General features: G+C 42.8%; 1 protein-coding gene across 4 annotated transcripts in view; it reads left to right on the forward strand.

The window, feature by feature from the left end:
• The window catches only part of PCSK5 (proprotein convertase subtilisin/kexin type 5), a 447222-nt gene that overhangs the window by 110790 nt on the left and 312470 nt on the right, over nt 1-23962 (forward strand). For all 4 annotated transcript variants that reach the window (XM_045781017.2, XM_045781018.2, XM_045781021.2 and 1 more), the window contains 2 exons: nt 9108-9251; nt 13350-13426. In XM_045781017.2, the coding sequence (XP_045636973.2) occupies nt 9108-9251; nt 13350-13426 (221 nt within the window). The remainder of the gene's footprint in view (nt 1-9107; nt 9252-13349; nt 13427-23962) is intronic.

Here is a 23962-nt window from a genome sequence, read left to right on the forward strand (position 1 = left end):
AGGGGTGGGACTGGAGCTCTGTCACTTCTATTACCTTCCTAGGGGCCAAAGCAAGTCAGCAGGCCAGCCGGAAATCAAGGGGGGAAGGAATAACCTCATAGCTTGAGGGGAGGAATTCCAAGTGCCAGAGGTGTAGGGAGTGGTGGCTGTTGTGTCCATTTTAGCTTCAGACACCTCTGATAATGACCCCAAATTGTGCTAAGGCCATCACATGTACACAGTACATGCTGCCCTTAGGCATTTTTTTTAACTTTGAGGCAAAAAGTGGCACGAGGCCCTGTGTTCACTGCCAGATTGTGGAGCGGACGTGAGGGGCAAAGATGTTCGTGTTTTATAGGCATGAACAAGATTTGAGATGGGAAAATTGTAGGAAGAATTCGCTCGTGGATCTGAGCAGAAAGAAACTTGAGATCCACATATCCAGTTGTTACAGGCTACTCCTAGTTGGATGTCACTGTAATTTCCATATTTCTAAAATTTCTAAATTTTCATTCTCCACCCAAACTTCTTCCCGTGTTGCTTTTCTCAGTAAGTGGTCCTACCACTTGCTGTGTAGTCCAAGCCCCATGTCTGATGATTCTTCTCTCTCTCTCACCAACTCACTCACTGTTACTAACAACAAATATTCGGGATGCCCTACTATGTGTCACATACTGTAGTTTCTCCTGTTCCCACTAATCTACACCACTGTCCTCTCTCCCTCAGTAGAGCTGTCTCCCAGTTCATTGGTCTCCATGCGTTCCTTCATGTCCTGTACGACCCACTGTGACTTCTTAAAACCAAATGTTCATTCAGTTGACATCCAGTGACTGAATTTCTACTCTGTGTTAGACTCTGTGGATACAGAAATGAACAAGGCAAGGTGACTGTCTTCATGGAGCTTATCACCCGGTATGGGAGACATGTGATAAAGAGACCAGTTGACATATGATATAGTAGTCAGGAGTGCTAGGAAGAAAATGAAATCAGAGTCAAGGGTAGAGAGTGACATAGAATGGTATTTCAGATAGATGGATCAGGGATGGCCTCTCTCAGGAAGTGATAGTTGAACATCAGAGAGGGAACCGTGTGGATGCCTGAGGAAGTGTCAGAGAATAGCAAGTATCAAAGCCTTGGGGTAGGAGTGGGGTTGGGTTGGAAAACGGTAGTTGGTAGAATAGGATGAGGAAGAGGTCAGGGGGATGGTTTCACATCAGGCCATGGAATGGACTTGTACGGCAAGAGCCTGTTTCGTTGTGTAAGACATGGCCTAACTGTCTGCCAAAGTGGCTGCATTTTGTGTTCCTACCACGGATGAATGAGAGTTCCTATTGCTCCATATCCTCGCCAGCATTTGATAGTATCAGTTTTCTGGATTTTGGCCGTTCTAATGGGTATGTGGGGTATATCTCATTTTTATTTGCATTTTTCTCCTGACCAAGGACGTGGAACATCTTTTCATACGCTTATTTGCCCTCTGTACCTCTTCTTTAGTGAGGTGTCTCTCAAGGTCTTTGGCCCATTTTTTTTAATTTTTAAATTTTTTATTATTATTATATTAGTCACCATACAGTACATCCTTAGTTTTTGATGTAGTGTTCCATGATTCATTGTTTGTGTATAACACCCAGTGCTCCATGAAATACGTGCCCTCCTTAATACCCATTTTTTAATAAGATTGTTTGTTTCTTTATTGTTGAGTTTAAGAGTTCTTTGTATATTTTGGACGTGTTCTTTATTAGATATAGCTTCTGCAAATATTCTAGTCTGTGGCTCATCTTCTCAGTGTCTTGGTACTATCTTTCACAGAGCAGAAGTTTTTAATTTTAATGAAGTTCAACTTTTCAGTTATTTCTTTCATGGATTGTGCCTTTGTCGTGTCTAAAAAGGCATTGTCGTACCCAAGGTCATCTAGCTTTTCTCCTGTGTTATCTTCAGGAATTTTAGTTTTGCGTTTTACGTTTAGGTCTCGGTTCCAATTTGAGTGAATTGTTGTGAAGGATGTGAGGTCTGTGTCTAGATGGACTTTTTTCACGTGCACGTCCAGCTGTTCCAGCACCATTAGTCTCTCAAGTCCACTGTTGTGCCTTTGCTCCCTTGTCAAAGATTGGTTGAACTATACTGCCTCAATTTCTTGATCCTCACTTACAAGGAGAATTTTAGGAACTGGATTTCTTCTCATTTTCCTCTGTCTGGGTATGTTTTAAACCCCACAGCCTTTCTTCTTCTCACGTCCACTGTTTTCTGATATTTCTTTGGTATTATATGCGACATCCTTGAGATTTTGTAACTGAGAAATGATCCTCTATCAAAATTATGTTATAGTAGATATGAATCATGGTTCTGGAAGGGTTGGAATACTGGTATAAATGTGTGGAGTTAAAAAAAAGGTGTGATGATTCGTAGGAGGCCATCTGACCAATGTAACAGAGAATACTTGGACACTGTTCTCTACTCCCACACCTCATCCCTAGTCTCTAGACCCACAGCCACAGATGTAAAATATTCAGGTCATCCCAACTATCCTTACGAAGGATCAATTGCCCTTTTAAATTTGTCTGACCTACCTTGCCAGACAATGAAAAAAACCGTTATATTATTTTGTAGTAATCTCTCTCTCTCTCTAATTAGTGTTCTTTTCTAAACTAGTGGGTAGGCTGATGCCTCCTATGACTGTACTCTCATCAACAACAGGATTGTAATCACAGCAGCCATTTCTTATATACTTTATCTTCTTTAATCTTTATGGCAATTCTCTGCACTCAAACTGTAGATCAGGTTTTAAGAATGTAGGGAATTTAACAAAGTCATGTAACTGGAAAGTAGCAGAGGCGGGATTTAACTTTTCTGATTCCCCCAGCTATAGTAGTTAGTTGCTATGCTGAGTTTCATGCTGTTGAAATATACTGGGCTTCCTTGGAATTTCTGGAAAATCTACAAATTGAATAATCATTGTTGAATAATTGGATGTTAGATCTGTTTCGACCAGGGGCATCTTTTTTTTCCCCCCATGTGTGTGATGATAAAGGATTTCAAGTCCATCAAATCAACTCATAAATAGAATAGTAATATCTTGGACTTCCCTAGCTAAGCTGAGATTTTCAAAAATCTATGAAATCGTCCTTCGTTTTGGAGTCATAGAATCTCTATTTCAGGTATCCCAAGAAGAGGCCATCAGTTTATGGCCTCATAAAAGTCCAAAGTCCGATATCTCTAGGTAGCCTTGAGGAAGAAAGGTTAAAGAAAGGTCTTTTCCAAATAGATGCAAGAAGAAGTAAAATGATTGTCCGAAACTGTGACAGGGACAACTAAGCCTAGGTACTTACCAGTAGTTCCCAAGTACTGAGAAGCAGATGTCCGATCCATTGGAAGGGACAGCTTCATCTTAAACGGAGCAAGGCTAATAGTGGAGTGAGCCACTTCCTGTTTTGGATCTGCTTTCTGAGAGCTCATAAGAACTTACTGTTACAGATTCAGGAATTTTGTGGCGTGCGATAGTTTAAAACTCACTATGATATGAGTATTTACGCCATGGAAATTGGCAAACACTACAAATAAGGGATTTTTTTAAAGTTTATTTTTATTTATTTATTTTTTTTTTTAGTAATCTCTACATCCACTGTGGGGCCCCAAGATCAAGGTCATATGCTCTTCCAGTGAGGCAGCCAGGTCACCCAAGGAAATTTTCTTTTCTTTTTTTTTTTTTTTTAATCATTTGAGGGGACCTGGGTGGCTCAGTCAGTTGAGCCTCAGGTTCTTGATTTTGGCTCGGGTCATGAGCTCAGGGTCATGAGATGGAGCCCCACGTCCGGGCTCTGCATTCAGTGCAGAGTCTGCTTTGGATTCTCTTTCTCTCTCCCTGTGAATGAATGAATGAATGAATGAATGAATGAATGAATGAATGAATGAATGAAAGAAATCTTTAAAAAATTGATTTACCAGCACGTCTTTGGTTATTTAGTAAAGAAGTGAGCTCTCTGTCATTGCAACTATGAAAATAGAAACTTTGCAATTTCCTGAAAGATGTGTTGGAATAAGTGGAATTAGGAAAAATTAGGTCCTTAAAGTCTTACTCAGCTGTGTTCTACCTTATCCCTTGAATGCACTGATCACAGTGCTTAGGCAAGTGAGATTTGTGATTTGAATTTCTTTACTGGTACTCCTTACCCACTCCTGAATTTGCATATGTTATGTCTTCCTCTAAGCCCCTTCTGTTTTAACTTTTAACAGAAGAGTTTCCATAACCCTCTGGTCTGGCGTCAGACTGCTTCCTTTTGAATCCTAATTTTAATAGTGACTAACTGTGTGAACTCTGGAAGGTTACTAAAGCTGATTAAGCCTCAGGGTTTTTTTGGGGGGGGTTGTTTGTTTGTTTTCCCGTTAAAAGCAGATGATAAAAGTACCTCCTTCAAATAGTTGTTCTGAGTCTTACATGGAGCTAGACCACATAAAGTGATTAGTCCAAAGCTTGGCCATGGTAAGAAACTTGTAGGTGTCAGCTCTATTTCTCCTAAGGGAGTATCGATTCTGGGTTTTTTGTTTGTTTTTCTTTCAATTTCTTACGTCTTTTGGACTCCAGATTCTACAAAGAATTTCAAGTATATATACACTTTACTAAGTTGACTAGGTATGCTTTTGCGTTTGTCTATTAAACAGAATTTTTTTTGTATTCTGCATTCTTACTAACGCGGTGTTCTCAGAGATGCGGTCTTAGGAGCCGCTGTATCGATGACGACAATAGATGTTTTCAACGTTAGTGGGTGTTGGCAGCATATAAATTGGCAGTCCATTGAAGACCCTCAGAACTCGGAGAAGTTTAAAAGGAGTGACATTGAGAGTCGTCCCCCACCTGTCCCCCAAGAAAAGGATGGTGAGAACATAACAAAGGTGTTTATTTTTAGTATAAACTGTTCTTTCATTGAGCAAACACTGTGATGTGTTTATGAAGACATAAGAAAAGCAGACACACCCAGAGTGTTTTTTTTTTAATTTTTATGTTCAGTTAGCCAACATATAGTACATCATTCGTTTTTGATGTGGTGTCAACGATTCACCAGTTGCATATAACACCCAGTGCTCATCACAACACGTGCCCTCCTTAAGACCCATCACCCACTTACCCCATCCCCCCCCCTTCTGTAACCCTCAGTTTGTTTCCTGCAGACCAGAGTCTCTCATGGTTTATCTCCCTCTCTGATTTCTTTCTGTTCAATTTTCCCTCCCTTCCCCTGTGGTTCTCTGTGCTATTTCTTAAGCAGAATAGCTCATAACCTGGGTATGGAAAAGGCCATTTCTAGAGCCCACAGAGCAAACTCTTTCAGATTGCATTCCTAAAAAAGAATAAAAGCTTTTATGGATAAGGAAGTGGGAGACATAGGTGGCAACCATTGTTTCTACAGATGGTTTCCATTTTGTGTCATTTCTAAATATTGAATCACCTGTGCGTAGACCACCATTGAAAATGCAATACATTATTCGGGAACGAAGGTGCATACATTTACTGTAAGTATTTATGTTCATATGCCGTGCACATGTGTGGTTTGCATTCTCTTCAGTTACGCTGGGAGGGTCAGACTGGCCTCTTGGGTGAATACCGGTCTGTGCACTACATACGTGGTAACACTTTTGCAGAAACTAGTCTTGAGTTCAGGCTCCGGCTGAGATCTTCTCAACATTGATTGACTATGAGGAAATCAGGGCTACTCTATGTTCCTTGTGCCTTTGGGTGACGCTGTAACATAGATTCCTGTCAAGTAAATAGAGCCCGGCTTAAAGACCATTTCAACGAGGCAGTTAAGGAAGTGATTAACTCATTCTCCTCTTTGGTCATTGTTGACTGGCATCAGGCTATTCCATAGTCTTTGCTCTCTGGATACCTTGAGTGTATGGAACAACCACATCAGAAACATGTTTGGAAGCCGAGACCACTTGAAATGTGTGTTTAAAAAAAAAAAAAAAAGAAAGAAAACCAAAGATCACATTTAGAATTTAGGATTCTGATTTAAGGGTCCTTTGACCTTATTACTCATTTGCAGGAAACACCCCAGGCCGATTTCTTTTTCTTTTGACTTTTTGGCCCCTTGCTATATTAGATTATCCAAATGAAAGTATCAACTGGATATTCCTCCTCCTTCCCCTTCAATGTTGGCAGATGAAAAGAAAAAAAGATGGTACAAGAATACTGAATCTGTTCAAGTCGGATTCAAGAGAAGCAGAGGTGGAAGAAAGAAACCTAATTGCTTCACTTTTAACACACGTGTTTTCCATAGACGGCTGGTTTTCTTCAATTTTCGTAATTACAATTTCAGGCAGCATCCCTCCTCTCCAGGATGGTTATCCCATTTGCGGGTTCCCCATTTCCTGCGCGTTTCCTTCCTCCAGCCCACCTCTTGGCCACATTAACATGACTTCATGTCACAAACGATACCACAGGTGGTCGGAACAGGTTCTGAGAAAGGGAAAATGACACGGAAACCGGTCAAGGTTGCTTTGTGTTTCATTAAAGTGTTTGGTGAGGAGAGGCCCACTCTTGGCCAGAAGGAGACTTCTGGAAAACTTAGCCATTTCGGAAATCTACACTATTTCATTCATGATCGTGTCCTTTAACCAAGCATTAGCTGGCTAGATAACTCTGACGAGGTCGGAGCAGTGAGCGTCACAGCAGTTGTGAACTTGGAAGTGAGGTTGAGGCAGGCTATGCCCTCACTTCTGGCTTGTGATCAGTCAGCCCAGTATTTACCACAATCCGAGGTTAGACTTGGTTTAATGCTTAGTCTTAGTGGGGCTTGCAATCAGTGGGACAAAATTCACACACACAGTTCAACAGTCAAGAGCACTTCAGCTGAATTTATTAAGTAGTGGCTGGGTTGTATAGGACAGAGTGTGTGTGTGTGTGTGTGTGTGTGTGTGTGTGTCTGTCTGTCTGTCTGTCTGTCTTTCCGTCTGTATCCTTGAATTCAGGGATGGGGAAAAGACCAATGAGTCAGCTGAAGGCCATAAGTCTTTGTGAGAAGAGATGTGTAGGTGCTAAGCTGTGCCTGGAAAAGTGGGGAGAGGCGGAGAGAGGGGAATTAGGGTCGTTGTCATTGTGTGTGTGTGTAGGGCCTCAGATGCCAGAAAGAAGTCAAGAAGGTGAGAAAGAAACAGATGTTCAGAAAATATATAAACCCCCTGTTCTCTATGAAATTGGTATTACCTGCGGTGAAAAATGGGCACACCCCTTGTTAGACTCCTGGAAACTACTTAAGTGTGTTGATAACATTCTACGAAAGGCAGTCTCATTGGAGAATAGATCTACGAATTCATGTCGGAGGCTGTTAGCGGTATCTGTCTCTCGGTAGCACCGGATTTTGTTGAATGAAGTTTGGAAAGAGATGAGTTTCCATTTATTTAGTTTGTAGTGAGAATAAAAGCCCAGTCATGCCTGCAAAGCCCTGGATGGTCTGACCTCTCTTCCCCTTCTCATTGGCTGTCTTCCAGGCCATTCTTTCCCTCGTTCCCCTGAGCTTCAGCCATATGCCATGTTCTTTCTCTTTCTTCAGTGCGCTAAGCTGTTGCCCACCTTGCATTACCCTTTTACTGTGTCCACTACAGAGACACTGATCTCTAGGCTCTTGGGCAGAGCAGCTCCTTCTCACCAGTCATGCATCAGCTCTGATGTCACTTCCTGAGACCAAAGCCTCCACCTCCCCTCCCACCTAGACGGGTGTGCAGTGCTCCCTCGGCACTCACCGTCATATCACCCTCTCTCATTCCTTTAAAACCCAGGGAGGGCTCTGAATGGCATTGTCGATGACCTGTGTCTCCCCTTTGGAGGGCTCATTAGGACAGGAACCGTACCTGCCTGCCCACCGCGTGTAGTAGGGGCTCAGTAAAGTGAGTCAGTGGCAGGGGGGTCTGCATTATGGTCAGAGCCTTCAAAGCTAGCATTCTCTCCCCCTCCTGAAGAGCTGAACTGTTAGAAAGGCAGGAAGACAATGGAGAATGGTCAGATCTGGGGTGGCCCATGTTACGACGGCATTATATGACAGCGCGTCTTTTTTCCTTTGTTCCTCTGTGAAGTCTTAAGAACCTGGGAAACAACACTACTCAGAGGGATATTTCAAAGAGATGGGCCTGGAGTGGGCCACTTTGTGGGTTGGATGAATGCTAGTATATCAGGAAGAGCCGCTGCTTTCACACGTTTCTTGCTGTTTTTTTTTTTTTTTTAAGATTTTATTTATTTATTTGACAGAGACAGCCAGCGAGAGAGGGGACACAAGCAGGGGGAGTGGGAGAGGAAGAAGCAGGCTCCTAGCGGAGGAGCCTGATGTGGGGCTCGATCCCATAACACCAGGATCACGCCCTGAGCCGAAGGCAGATGCTTAACCGCTGTGCCACCCAGGCGCCCCTCTTGCTGGGTTTATATGTTGTAGCCATCATGGAATGAAATGACTAGACCTAATGAGCTAAGATTCAAGCTTTCTCCAGCCTGCCCTCTGAATCCCTCACACACAATTCCTGTCTGCACTCGGTTCCCTTCTTCTTTCCCTTCTCCAAGTACCATTGACCGAGTGTGCCTGCCCCCAACCTATCATGGTAGGACAGCTGCGGTTAATTCAGCAGAAGGTTGACGAAACTGTTACTTTTTCTCGTTCGTGGGTTTCGGACAGTAGCACCCCTCTGGCTGACGCTGTCCAAAAGCTGTCTGAGTTCTCAGCTTTGGCAAGCTTGGCTTCCAGGTGCCTGGTGAAGAAATTATAAAGTGCATGTTCTTCAGTTGCCTAGTTTGGGTTTATAAGTGAAATGTTACAATGCCCAGTCTTATGTGTCATTAATACGGGCTAACAATAAAATGATACATCCCTTATTGTGCTGCTGGGATGTAATTTACTGGACTCTATTTTTTCCAAAGGATCTGTGGCATTAGGACAGGGCAAAGCTGGCAGAAGATTTCTGTTCTGCTTGCCTTCCCCACATCTACCCTTCCTACCTTCTCTCGTTAATTGTGCTAGAGACCCGTGCTTCTGCTCCGTGCGCGACCACCACATTTCCCTTCACGTAATCCATTATCTCCCCAAGCAGGTGATTGTCCCGTCTTCTGATTATTAGTCATCTGCGCTGTCTAACTCTCCCTCCTCCTTCCTTAGCACTGCAGTGACAACACGCATCCCTGCCAATCAGACATGAACATCGAAGGAGCCTGGAAGAGAGGCTACACGGGGAAGAACATCGTGGTGACCATCCTGGATGATGGCATTGAGAGAACCCATCCGGACCTGATGCAGAACTATGTGAGTGTGTGCGGTGGTCCGAACCCCTTCCCTCCTGGGAAATAAGGGGACTCGTGGGAGGATTGTCAGCAAATTTCAGCATTACTGAAAAATGCAGCTAAGGGATACAGTAGGCTCTGCGTATCGCTGGCATCTTATAAAAAGACGCCCTGAGTACAGGGAGCATGACGTACTGCTTTCAACTTTCAAGCGCTTTTGATGTTCTGATGACAAAAAGCGGGTGTCGATAAGGCAGCAGAAACCACTCCCCCAGCCCCATCTGCTCCTGATAATGACCGCTCTCCCTCCACACAGCCATGCGACGCACTCTTGTTTCTCGTATGGAGAAAAGCGTACTTAGAACTTTCCTCAACTTACTCTACTGGTCTGTCTCTCTCTCTCTTTTTTTTTTTTACTCTCCTTTTTCAAAGGACAAGAGAGATCAACCTAGTCCAAGGAAGCAGTCAGTTCCCTTTCTTAAGAAGGAACTGTGATCCCGGGACTCCAGGAGGATGTAGGGTGAGCCCAAGACCACAGAGCAAGCGGAAGTGCGGACACTCCGTACTTTGATTGAAAATCCTGCCTTTGATACCCAGTGCCCACTGACCGTTGTGGTCACTTTCTGCCCCCTGGGCCTCTGGATCCCGTCTACCACTGTGATATCTGCAGCCTGGCAATGTGTCAATCATCTCTCCACACTCTGCTCTCCAAGCTCATTCCTTCCATTGGCTTCTCTTTTCTTTTTTTTTTTTTTCTTTTTTTTTCTTTAAGATTTTATTTATTTATTTGACAGAGACAGCCAGCGAGAGAGGGAACACAAGCAGGGGGAGTGGGAGAGGAAGAAGCAGGCTCATAGCGGAGGAGCCTGATGTGGGGCTCGATCCCAGAACGCCAGGATCACACCCTGGGCTGAAGGCAGATGCTTAACGACTGCGCCACCCAGGCGCCCCAGCTTCTCCTTTCTAAGTTCGCTTGAGAGTGCCGTAATTATCTCTCAATATGCCATTCTCTGTCAGCTCCAAATTCGTGTTTCCTGACACTTTAGCGTTCTCTCTAAAATATTTCTTCTGTTCTAAAGAGCCTGCAACGATCCCCTATTATCTGCAAATACAATTCTGATTCCCACGAGGGCTCAGCAGAAAATCCCGTGGCTCCCACTCACACCGATGTCTTCCGACTTCCCCTCAGACCTCTTTTCTGGTGACAACAGTTTCCACCCAGGAACACTGATATCACTGCATTGCCACTTAAATGACAATCACTTCCCCCCCCCCCACTCCCTTCTCTTCCTTCCTGATTCCTTTTAATTCCAAAAGTTTGGCTGTGTCGAGTGTCCCTAAATTACATTTCATGTTGGTATTGAAAAAAAGTTTATCTTACAATTGGTGATTTTCTAGCTGCTTAAAGTTTCCTCTCCTATCCCTGAAAATACAAGCAGCTCGAAATCATGGTGAAGTCTGCTCTACTTCCCTTTGCAGGACTCTCACCCTAACGGAGGAAAGTCACGGGCCAGGGTGGGAAGCTCTGCCCCATGTTTACACAGGGGACCCACAGAGAATCCTGAGCTGTATAATTGGGAGGACCCCAATTCTGCAGACTTTGGTCTTCTATATTCCAGTTCATGGTCATTAAAGGAGTAACTTCAAGCCCAGCCCGCCACCCTGTGCCCTGAGCTGGCAGAGAAGGGTGAGGCAGGTTCTGCCCTGCGATTCCCTCTGCCCATCAACACAAAGGACTTGCCATCCTGGCATGCTTGCTGCCTCAGTGGACACAGCGCAGCCCTGGGGGATGTTGTCCTGGGCTCACGCGGAATGGACCTGACCTTCTCCTTAAGGCCAAGTTTCAGAGAGAGGGATATGATGCCTTCTTGAAATCTGATCTCTCTCTCTCTCTCTCTCTCTCTCTCTCTCTCTCTCTGTATCTCTGTCACCCTCAGCAAGGGAAGGTTTGGTTTCTGGGCACCCCAAGTATCATCTCACCTCCATGTCTCCTCTAGCCCTCCCTCCCCCCCACTGCTCCAGCTTCTCACGAAACCATTTAGAGAGAGATTGCCATATTCTCTCCAATGTTCCTTTCTCATTTGCTCAGTCTCGCTTATTTCATGATACTGAATCTCAAATTAATTTTCCTGAAGAGACTCCATTTCGTTTTTGCTCATAAGATACTTCCAAGCCACTTCCTTGGCGCCCCGGAAACTCCCACTGGCTCACAGTGACCCATATTTCTGACCCATGAAGACCTTCCTCCACAGGAACCCCCAGTGTCACCTCATACTTGAGTCTTTCCTCACAGTCTTCCACCCTGTCACCCGTTTTGTGTCAAACAGCCAAGAAACTTCACAAATTAATTTTTTACAATGACATATTGAAACAATTTCCGCTAAATTAGATGATTTTTCCCTACGGTTAAAAAGAGAGAGAGAGAAGGAACTGCAAATTCATTTCCTTCTCATTTGAACCAAACATGTAAGTGGCTGCTCTCCGCCTGCCTCCAAGCACACTCAGGCGTTCACAACATAGAATTTGAGAGCTGAAAAGAAATTTCTGTCCCATCTCCTCCGTCGGTAGGGTAGAAGCTGGGGCCCAAAGGCTACAGGGAGTGAGCCCAGGTCACATAAAGAACAAAACTGTGGGGAACCTCTCTCCCAGCAGAGAAGTCTTTCTGGTCATACACAGTGTGGCTTTTATGGGGTGTTCCTGTCCCCCCCCCCCAACAGCAAGGGTTGTATCTGATGAAATGCAGACAGCTTTAACCTAATTATGATGACATTCTTTGCCTTTTTCATTCTTCCCCCTTCAGAGAGAATTCTCTAGAACATATCTGTGTGGTGAGCAGTACCAATGCTTCTCGGTTGTCCTGTTGTCGGAGCTGGTGAAGTGTAGAGAAAAGCACATTGGATGGGGTCGGGGGGGGGGCACGTGGCCTGGGTTCCAATCTTGGTTCCATAGGCTGGTTTGTTTCATACCTTTGGCCAAGTGACTTAGCCTGTCTTGGGCCTCCGTTTCCTTACAAATAAAATTAGTTGGAAGAGATACACACTGTTCATGGTTTAGTGATCAATATGGGGGGGCTGCGGGGCCACCATTGTAGGAGAAGCAGGGAGTTACCCGCCACCTTTATATGTCCTGTGTGTTTTGCATGATTTCTCCGGACATCAGACTCTGTGCAGTACACATTATTTTCAGAAACAAGAGCCTTTGACAAAGCTAAAAAACAAAGACGGCGTTGACTTTCACTAAAACTGAAATCAGGAATTACCCTAAAGCGTCGGAAAATACAAAACATTCTAAATTAGTCCTACCTACTGCGATACAAATTAGAGTAAAGATCTAAGCCAGTAATTTCTTTTTGGAAATTTAGAAAATCAAAAGGCAGAAATGTAGAAATGTGGAGATGTTTCACAATCACTTTTAAAAGCACACAGATCCAGCTTTGGCTTCAGAGATGCCTTTGTCTCATTTTGAAGCCTTGACCTATAATAAAACTTTGTTCATTATTTTGGTTGGGACAGAGGGTCATTGGGTATTAGTAAAAAGTCTGAATTACAGACTTTTTTTTTTACTGAATTTTACAGTAGATACAACATGTAAAACCAGACAACTATTGCCTGATAGACATACCACGATACCTAATATAATAAATTTCTAATACTGATTTTTAATTGGCTTGCCAGTTATTTGCGAATTATCTTCAAAACTCTTCGAATTATAAGGAATTTATGCACTCCAGAAATGAAGGAAGGAATAGAGAGAGACTCCCTGGAAAATAAATCACTTTGCTTCCAGAGAGTCCAAGAATACTTCACCGAAAAGGTGGTCATGGTGGAACTTCTTCAGAGGAATTGGGTGAGAGGTCAGTTGCAGAGATGAGGGAAAATGTGTTGGCAAGAATGGTCCGGGTTCTTCCTTGGTCTCTGGAGAGTATTTCTTTACCTCAAGGAGGAAAATACAACAGCGCTGATTACCGAACAAGGCACCCTGACACCACCGAAGCGTGAATGTACTATTTAATCTAATTACCCTCTTGCAGAAATGTGTTTGAGAATGCATGAGCCTTCAGATTAGTGGCTAATTACTAAACGTCTGTCTCCTCCTCTTGCTCTCTCCTCTGCGGCCGTAGGACGCTCTGGCAAGCTGTGACGTGAATGGGAATGACCTGGACCCAATGCCTCGTTATGACGCAAGCAACGAGAACAAGTAAGGCCCAGTTGAGGGGTGGCTGGCCTGTGGCTGCCAAGGATTTTTGTTTTTCTACTCTTGCTGAGGGAACTATTTCCTTAGAAAGCCTTGGTAACAAATGATCCGTAAATTTGCTCCAAGGGGACCAGGTGTCTGGATAATAAAAAGGGGTGGTCTCCATGGTAAGAAGGTTCTGGATAATAAAAAGGGGTGGTCTCCATGGTAAGAATGGTTGCAGAGAAAACCCTGGGGAATGACTCAGCATTTCCATATCTTGAGGGCCCAGCTGGGGAATATTGCCCCTCACGAAGTAATTGACCTGTGATCCATTTTGGGGGGTGGGGTGCTAAAGGGAAAGGCAAAAAAAAAAGTACCCCCAAAGAGTTACTTTTTCTGTTAAATTCAGCAAATTTCATTGACCCCTGTGCTTGAGGTCTCTGCTAGGGGCTTTCTTATTAGCTGCTTTGGTCTTCTGGAGGGATTGTGTTTTCCACTAATATACTTGAATTACCTAGAAGGTTCGCCATGTACAGAACCCATTACCTTTCTTCACATTCAAGAGCCGTAGAAACCCATTTAACGACTTCTCCACTCTCCAGTTAGTAGAGTAGTTTCTGTGAGAGCGGATGAAAATGCACATCCATTTGGTACCACGGAATATCTAACATTCTTCAGAAAGTAAATGGGAAGGGCTTTTCTTGCTTAAGATGACCCAGATTCTTTAAAGGATTAGTAGATATTTCTAATCTCTAGATCACACCGGCTTTTTTCCTTTTGCTGCAAAGCTCGTCCAGGATAATGCTGTGATTTAAATGCTATCATTTCGATTTTTACTTACATGGTTTAGTCTGGCATCTCAGAAGTAGCAAAGAGAGGTGTTTTGCCCATTTATTACGGGCTATTTCCAGCCTGTATTTTTCTTTAGGAAAAGATTTCTCAGCAAGTGTGATTTGGTTAACTAAGTCAATAAGTTTAGATAAAACCATCTGACCTAGATAATTGTGACTGCATATGGGTTTTCTTTCTTCTTTTTTTTTTTTTCCCTCTTTTCACCATCTACAAAGAAGCCTCAAAAAAGTTACTGTGGAAAGCATGCTGTTTGCTAATAATTAAGTAAATGTTACTGATCAGATTCAATGGTGAAAGCATTAATATATAAATTGACTTCGACAGAATATTTCAGAACTTTCTAAACAAAAAAGGAAAGGGACCTAAATTAAACTGGATGGTTATCTTTCGGCCCTGGCCATCGCTGTCCAGATGACACTGTTTAAAGTTCTAGTGAATTTCACACCAAGGGTCATAATTTGAGACAATCCAAGCTAATATATTTAACCTAAATTACGAACTAGCCTGAAACACTGAGGAAGAATCCTGAAGCTTCAATACCAAAAAGTCACCCCTGATAAATTTCAACATGCAGTCCATTCTGCTATAGTTTGGCATAGGCTTTCCTAAAAACACTTGCGTTCTGCAAAATCTAAAACCGCCAAGTAACAAGACAGTGAAATTTGAGCTCAGCACTCAAAACTTCATCGGCGATGCATGCACAGAAAATAATAAAGACCTATTTTTTTTTTAAAGATTTTATTTATTAATTTGACAGAGATAGAGACAGCCAGTGAGAGAGGGAACACAGCAGGGGGAGTGGGAGAGGAAGAAGCAGGCTCCCAACAGAGGAGCCTGATGTGGGACTCGATCCCAGAGCGCCGGGATCACGCCCTGAGCTGAAGGCAGATGCTTAACGACTGAGCCACCCAGGCGCCCCGGTAAAGACCTATTTTAAAAAAAAATAGCCCAGTTGTATCTAGTCCATGTTAAGTGGTTAAGAAATATGTAAAATTATAATAAATGCACCAGTTTATCTTGAAAAACACCTGAAATTTGCTTGGGGAAGGGCGTGCACGTTACCTCTGCTCCTACTCACGTGCCTGCCGCTCTGTGTGCAAGAGAAAGAAAAAGAGAAAAAGATGAAAATTTTGAAAAAGAACAAAGAATAGGGAGGATAATCAGTTGAGAGGAGAGAGGAAAATTAAGCAGAGTGGAGGACACCTCCCACCCCGGGTGGCCGTTGGAAGCATGGCAACTTGGCAGTTACTGTGAAGTGGAAGGTAAGCTCCTCAAAATTAGGGAGTAGCCGCAGCAGGTGTGGACAGGTGTGGACCGTGGGGCTTCTCGGGTGTGTAGCTGTATGGGTTTTGTGTATTCCCATGGCGACGCGTTTTCTACATTCACTCAGAGTTTCTGGGACAAAATTGTGCATCAACACATGTAAATTCCACATTATGCTTACATTGATCTCTAATACATCGATGGTATCGGAAGACATTTGTGTTTTCCGCGCAAGCATATAGGAGAGCTCTACAATACTATATCCATCAGTTTGATATATTCCATCAACATCTGTAGAGAGCAAAGAGGCACAGAAAGCTATAGGAAAGACTAGATCACGTTAACACCCAAAGTATTTTTTTGTGCAGGATATTGAGGGGCAAGAGGGGCTATAGGTAGAAACCAGACACGTATCGTACCCTGTGGGCAGTACTGTCTGAATTCACATGTGGCGAGTTCCTGCAGTGAAACTCTCGGTGTGATGGTGACTGTTTTCCAGGGCGTGTGGGACGTGTGACTAACATTGCTAACCACAGAGGCTGGCTTTAACATAGACAGCCCTTTGAGTATTGGCTTTGATGGCTTTTTACAGGCTGCCTTTTAAAAACCGTATCCTTCGCGAGGATTCCTTTCAAACTTGGCTCACCCCAAGACCTGTTCTCGAGGCGTATCGCCATGGCCCTGCTCACTCAGGCATATTCGGATGTGTCCTGTGGCAACCCCTTCTGATACCGTCCGTGGTTCACTGAGTGCGGTGCGGGTTTGGTTACTGGAGCATACAGCCATTGTGCTAGATACCTGCTTGCGTTTTTAGTCTTGACAGTGAGATATGGCATTTCCAGGGGTACCACGGCAGCATTCCTACCTCTGTTTTAGGAGCATGACCTGGGGCAACAGATGGCCCTTTACCTCCGCTCAGGAGTGCCGCCTGATTGTTTTCTTGGCCAAACACAAGCCATGTATTCAGGCATTTGGGGTTAAGATATCCTCTCTGCTCATTAGACCGTAATTATAGATGTGATTGATGGATCTGTCTTTAAGCGAGATAATTCTGTTTGAACAGAAGTTACTTGGCATCAGGAAATGAGCAGCGGGTTTGTAGTTCCGAAGAGTCGACCATTAGTTTTGGTTCTCCTTAATCAGCTTTATAATCTTTGGGCCCGAGTACTCTGAGCTTCAGTCCTTTTCATTATTGTTGTTTTACTCTCTAAAACTATTATATTAATATTTCTAAAGGTTAACAGTAAAATACACAAAACACCAAGCATACGACTGACTGCATATGAGGTGCTAGAGAATTTAATTATAATTACAGCTATTATTTTAATTATGTGTTCTATTCCTCTTTCTGGTTCTTGGTAAATAATCCATTAAAAACCACAATCCTCTCAAAATATATGTGCCTATGAGCATTTCAAGTTTAATGTAAGACTTTGAGGTCTTTGTTAATTTCCAGGGTTAGACGTTTCGGTCAGTTCTGCCGCTTTAGGTGGTGAGAGCTGGGACTCCTTCGGTCTACAGTAAGTTGGCTTTTCTGCAGTTCCGTTTCCCCATCTCCTCGAGCAGAGCACAGGTCTTTGAGTTTGAAGCAAGACAGTGAAGGGGAGAAATTTCTGATCATCGTCAGATGAAGCAGTTCAGGTCTCTACTGTGCGAAAACCTCCTCTTCGTATGATCTGACCAGTAGGCTTCAGACTGTATCTGGCAGTATTTCCTGCTCAGCTGCGTCTGTTCATTCGTTCCACCAGGACTCGCCGAGACCCTGCTTTGTGAATGGCTCTGTGCTAAATGCTTGGAGGATATGGGGATGAAATAACTGGGGCTACGAGCTGCCTGATTGGGGTTAGGTGCCACGAGAGAAAGCACCCTCCAAGCTCCATGCCAATCATCTCTCTTAGACCGACATGATTTCATTTCTCGTGCTCAAGCTTTAGGGTGATGGAAATCACCTCAGTAGTACAAAATTTATAAGAACTGCTTTTCTGTCACTTTTACACATCCCCCATAACAGGTGCATAAAGAAATAGCCTTAGCAGAGGAGACCGTAAAAGCTGTCCTTCCTTTCAGCGTTGCCTCCATTCGTATTAGCTTGTCGAATAAAGGTGACTGCGTTGTTCTAGGCTTAAAATAGAACCTGCCTCCCTACAAATGAAAGAGTCTCCTGGCATTTCATACCACTACTCCTATTTCTGATAAATGAATTATTGATGTCTGAGTTAGACTTCCCTTCCCTAGGTTGCTTCTTGTTAAATGCTCCCTCCATTTAAAAGTCATAGCGACATATTTCGTGGGAGGTGAGAGCACACAGTATCTCTTGAATGGGTGATATGTGGGCCCAGAATCTAATTCCTTTTAAAAATGAACCAATCCATAGGTTAAAGGCTCATTTTTCAAAAGGAATTAATTTTTTTCATTTTTCTTTCTGATAACGATTTTCAGGAAGATTTAAGCAGGGGTAGATGGAAGCACATTTTTTCCTGGGTCTTTAGTCTCCTTGCACATGTCATTTCTGGTTTTAAGGATGTCGCCATGTTGCAGAAACCAAAGTACGCATGGCTTTCTCTTTCTCATCCCGGCAGGCGAGGACTGTTTTCAGGAGAGAGTGTGCCAAAGCCAAGCCAGTGTATGTAACCAGCGTTTTCTAACTATACAGAAAATATTTTAACTCAATTCTAGAGAAAAAAAAAAAGCAACCTTTAGATCTATGACCTTATCTTTCTTTATGTTAACCTTAAGAGGTAGAAGCCTTATTTAAATTTTTTATTCAAGTATAATTAACATATAGTGTTATAGTAGTTTCAGGTGTGCACTGTAACGATTCAACAATTCTATACATTTCTCTGCGCTCACCAGAAGTGGACTCTTAATGCCCTTTATCCATTTCACACACACCCCCACCCACCTCTCTTGGCAACCACCAGTTAGTTCTCTTTGTTTACAAGTCTGTTTTTTTGTCTCTTTTTTTCTTCTTTTGTTTCTTAAATTCCACTTGAGTGAAATCACAGGGTATTTTTCTTCCTCTGACTTATTGCACTTAACATAATACCCTCCAGGTCCATGTAAGTTGTTGCAAATAGTAAGATTTCATTCTTTTTTATGCATGAATAATATTCCTGTGTGTGCGTGCGTGTGTGTGTGTGTGTGTGTGTGTGTGTCACATCTTCATCTATCAGTGGACTCTTGGGCTGCTTCCATATCTTGCTATTGTAAATAATGCTTCAATAAACGTAGGCACATGTATCTTTTCGAATTAGTATTTTCATTTTCTTTGGGTAGATACCCAGTAGTGCAATTACTGGCTCATGTAGTAATTCTATTCTGGATCATGTAGTAATTCTATTTTTAATTTTTTGAGGACTCTCCATACTGTGTTCCATAGCGGCTGCACCAGTTTGCATTCTCACCGGTAGTGCACAAGGGTTCCTGTTTCTCCACATCCTCGCCAACACTTGGTATTTCTTGTCTTTTGTATTTTCTCCATCCTGACAGGTATAAAGTGATATTTCATTGTGGTTTTAATTTGTATTTCCTCAATGATTTGTGATGGTGAGCATATTTTCATGTGTCTTTTGGCCATATGTATGTCTTCTCAAAGCAATCTGTAGATTTAGTGCCATCCCTATCAAAGTACCAGCATTTGTCACGGACCTGAAACAAGTAATCCTAAAATTTGTATGGAACTACAAAAACAAACAAACAATAACAACAACAACAACAAAAAAACCCAAAGAGCCAAAGCATTCTTGAAAAAGAACAAAGCTGGAGGTATCACAATCCCAGGTTTCAAGATTTACTGCAAAGCTGTAGTCATCAAAACAGTATGGTACTGGCACAAACACAGACACATAGATCAGTGGAACAGAACAGAGAGCCCAGAAATAAACCCATGCTTTTATGGTCAATTAACCTATGGCGTAGGAGGCAAGAATATACAGTGGGAAAAAGTCTTTTCGACAAATGGTAGTGGGGAAACTGGACAGCTACATGCAAAAGAATGAAACACAAAAATAAACTCAAAATGGACCCACATGTGGAACCTGAAACCATAAAAATCCTAGACAAAAACATAAACAGTAATTTCTCTGACATTGGCCATAGTGACATTTTTCCTAGGTATGTCTCCCGAGGCAAGGGAAACAAAAGCAAAATTAAACTATTGGGACTATCCCAAAATAAAAAGTTTTGCATAGCAAAGGAAACCATCAACAAAACAAAAAGGCAACCTATTTAATGGGAGAAGATACTTGCAAATGTTATATCCAATAAGGGGTAAATATAATAAAAAATACAAAGAACTTTTACAACTCAACACCAAAAAACCAACTAATGGAATTAAAAAAATAGAGGACCTGAATAACCATTTTTCCATGGAAGTCTTATTTCTTTATACCGAGGATTTGTCAAGCACTTCAGATAAAATTATCCTATAACTAAAAAGTTAAAAAAAAAAATCTGCCAAAGACAAGCAGGGCCAGTGTTAGTGGCCGATTTATTTTTCCAACATTTTTCCTCTGGTCCTTTTGCAAAACAGCACTAGGGTAGACTACACAGTACTTATTTCATCAGTGGGTATCAAATTCATGTGGCATTGACGACAATTGTACGTGCTAGAGGCTTAATGTATCTAGAGCAGATAGTTGTGAAAAATATCTGACCCTTTTCACATACAGGTATATATTCTATGTCCGGGAAAGAACATCCAACACATATTTTAGAAAATCTGTTTCTGTCATGTGGGGTCATGATGTAATACTTTGAGATAAGTAACATGTTGACCCATCTTCCAGATTCTGCAAAGTGGCTGGGGTCTGGGGCCTCGCACAAAGTTGAAATACAGCAGGAAAAGGCCTCTCTCAGCCCGGAAAGCAGCCATCCCTCACCAACCCTTGGTCACAAGCCCTGCCTTCCTCAGCATGTTAGTCCCCCTCTTTAGTAGCCTACCCAAGACGCACACACCCCTGTCCAGCCCTCCACTCCAGCTCTCTGTTGATTTGTCCCTTCTCCCACCTGCTTCCTCGTAAAATTCCCGAAATGGTTTCCCTGTCTCCAGGTTCGCCCCATCCTGCTGCCCGAGTGATATTTCTGAACCAAAATAAAAATATCCTTTAATGTCTTGACATTTTGTTGAAAGTACAAGATGCCCTGTCCCCCACTCGTCCCTCATCATTAAGCCTGCGCTGCCCCTTGTGTCCCCTCCTCTCCCACTTTATTTATCAGCCTTGCGGGCCTTGTGGAGTTCCCTTAATGCACTGCAATTATACAACCTTCCACTGTCTGCACCTGTGCGATCCCTTCTCCCCCTTCCACTCCTGTCGCTTCTCCTATGATGCCTTCTCTCACCTCCTTCATCTGAGCTGGATACCCTCCTGTGAGTTTTCAAAGCACCTGTGAATTTCCTTCTTGTATAAAACCCTTCCTGTTGTAGACAGGGTCGCATTGACCAAGGTAGAGAATAGAGAGGCAAGAAGAGATACTGAGAAGATTTCCAGTTTAGTTTTGGGTATAAAATGTCTGTTTGGTCTTACAGTAATTAGAGGACTATCAGCCTTGATTGCTCACATAGAGGAATTAGCAAAATGTATCCCAAAATAGTAACGATTAAAAAGGTGCTATACATACTGGATTTTGTGCTGAATATCTTTTTTTTTTTTTTCTGACCCTCCTCCCTGTTACATATCCCGAAAACGTGACCCCTAAGGACTGTATTAATAGACTCCGTTGCGCTCTGTCTTCCCCTTGCGTTTGACCAATGGAAGGCTCAAGCAGGAGATCACTGGGATACTGAAGAGTGAAGAAGGAGTATTTATTCTCTGCCCCCTCCTTCCTGGACCACTGGGGACTAGCTGGGCACCTGAACAAGATATTGCTGTTAGGTGGCCCTAAGGCTGACTTCCGGAGGGCTCTCCTTTACGGGCATCAACAACTGCTCTTTCCCCACGATTCCTTAGATCTAGGGGTTTTCCAGTGCTTCTAGTTCAGAACAGCACACTGCTCCCTATCGGTTTCCCCCAAAGCCTGTCTGCATCTTTATGTTAAGTCCCTTGAATAAATTTGTCTCATGTTACCCAGGATAAAAAAGCCCAATGTCTCCTGATCAGCCCTGATTGATATAAGTATGTTAGTTTTTTAGCCTGGTATCTTTGGTAGACTAACAGAAAAAATGTCCAGACACTTCCAAGAAAGAAAATAACTAGATTCATAGGAGTTGTGTAAAGGGCTGTGTATTTTTTAATGAGAACTGATAAATACAAAAAATAGTTACCTAATCTAGAATTCCTGTGTACCTGTCACTTGAAGTACAAGTATTCATTTATATAAAACAATGCATTAATTATTCTAGGGATTAGAATCATGATAATGCAATCTTCAGACCCCTTTGTTCTTTGTCAATTTTGGTGTGTTCTCCTCAGGATTTGGGGACATGGTCTCTTGGGGTTCTCAGTAACCGTTTCAATAAAGGGGCTGATTGATGCTATAGGTTAAAATGAGGTTTGGGTATAATTTATGCGAACCCAGTGCTCTATTGACATGAATAATTGATAGTTGCTTCAATTTAAATTTCTTATTTAAAAAACAAACTCACAAATTCCTGAGGCCTCTAAAGCAGATGGAAATTGCAGTAAGGGAAAGATAAGTATCCTTTTTAAATAATGGATTAAGAATTTGAGCAGGGTTTCCAGACAGGTGTATTTATTTATCTTTCTCTTCTCTTCTCCTCTAACCTCCACGTTGGATCTTTCTGTTTTCTCTTCTTTCTTTATACCCTGAAATACATAAAATTTAGAGCATGAAGACCTTGAGAGGTCACTGTGAGCGGTCATTAAGTGCATTATTCAGAGCTGTAGAGAAGGCATCCAAGACCGTTCAAGTGCGTTCAGCCAATGGACACTCATGTTAGATGCTGAAAAAGAAGGCAAACTCAGGAGAGAAAGAGCCACATTGTGCTTACCTCACTCCCTGTATAGATACTAGAAGAATAGGCTGAAAATATGATCAAGCTGCAGACTGGCTAATTGCTCATTTTATTTTATTTTTTTTAAAGATTTATTTATTTGGGGGCGCCTGGGTGGCACAGCGGTTAAGCATCTGCCTTTGGCTGAGGGCGTGATCTGGCGTTATGGGATCGAGCCCCACATCAGGCTTCTCCGCTGTGAGCCTGCTTCTTCCTCTCCCACTCCCCCTGACTGTGTTCCCTCTCTCGCTGGCTGTCTCTCTCTCTGTCAAATAAATATAATAAATAAAATTTATTTATTTGACAGAGAGACAGCCAGCGAGAGAGGGAACACAAGCAGGGGGAGTGGGAGAGGAAGAAGCAGGCTCCCAGCAGAGCAGGGAGCCCGATGCGGGGCTCGATCCCAGGACCCTAGGATCCCGCCCTGAGCCGAAGGCAGATGCTTAACGACTGAGCCACCCAGGCGCCCCTAATTGTTCATTTTAATATTAACTGGCTATTATTTAAATATTGGTTGTCTTCCTAGTCGGATCAAATGCTTTCTAAGTTAAGGGACTAAAGTTAGAATTTCTTTCTTTTTTTTTTTTTTTTTTACTAGCTGAAAGGGACGTCATAATTGTTACGTTTGAGCAGTTCGGTTAATTACAGCGGAAGACTGTTGTGTGTTTAATATCAGCAGTAGGTGTGCGTTTCAATTACAATCCTCAATAAAAGGTGGCAAGGCAGAAAATAGATCTTTTAGGTCAGAATATATTTGATTAGTTCTCATAAAACAGGTCACTAAAGAAGGCAAGGTGATAGAGAAAAAAAAAAAATCCTGCTTTTGGATGAGACCTGTGTACCCGCCCCAGCCTTGTTCACTGTTATCTGTGGACCTGGAGAAGCATCCTTACCAGAGCCTCCCTTGTCACATCAGTATCCATGTCCCTGGCCGACTTAACCAAAAAGATCCGTAAGTCTGTGGGGTTGCTACTTGGCTATATTTGAATGTGGTGTAAGCAACTGCTAATAAAATTAGCACATCTGGATACTTTGGCAATTACCGCTCACAGCAACCCACACGCAGAGCGCAAGTTGAGAAAGGTGGAGTAAAATGCCTCATGTCACCGAGTGACAGTCAAAATTGGAGCTCATTTATTCCTGCAGCATCTATTTACCTGCGTAGCTAAATTAATCTGTGGTCAAGTAGATGAGAAATTAATTCCTGTGTTGAGCTCATGCTTCGGTAACTTTACTCCCTTGGGAAAACTGTAATCACCGGATGCTGCACTACTGTGTTTAGTAAATATTCAGTAGCTTGGCTCTTCCAGGTGCTGGTGCCCTGAGCCCTAATTCTCCACAGAGGGGGGATTGGGCTGCAGAGGTCACCAACACCTTGTGTACAGGTAACTCTGAACAAGTAACAGAGATCGTCGATTAGAGAAAACGATTGTATAGGTTCTGACTTCACAGTGGTATTTGTTCTATGGAAGGAAATGAAGGGCACCCGA

The sequence above is a fragment of the Ursus americanus genome, chromosome 34, assembly GCF_024610735.1.
Source record: "Ursus americanus isolate L20-20 chromosome 34, mUrsAme1.1.p, whole genome shotgun sequence".
Taxonomy (NCBI): domain Eukaryota; kingdom Metazoa; phylum Chordata; class Mammalia; order Carnivora; family Ursidae; genus Ursus; species Ursus americanus.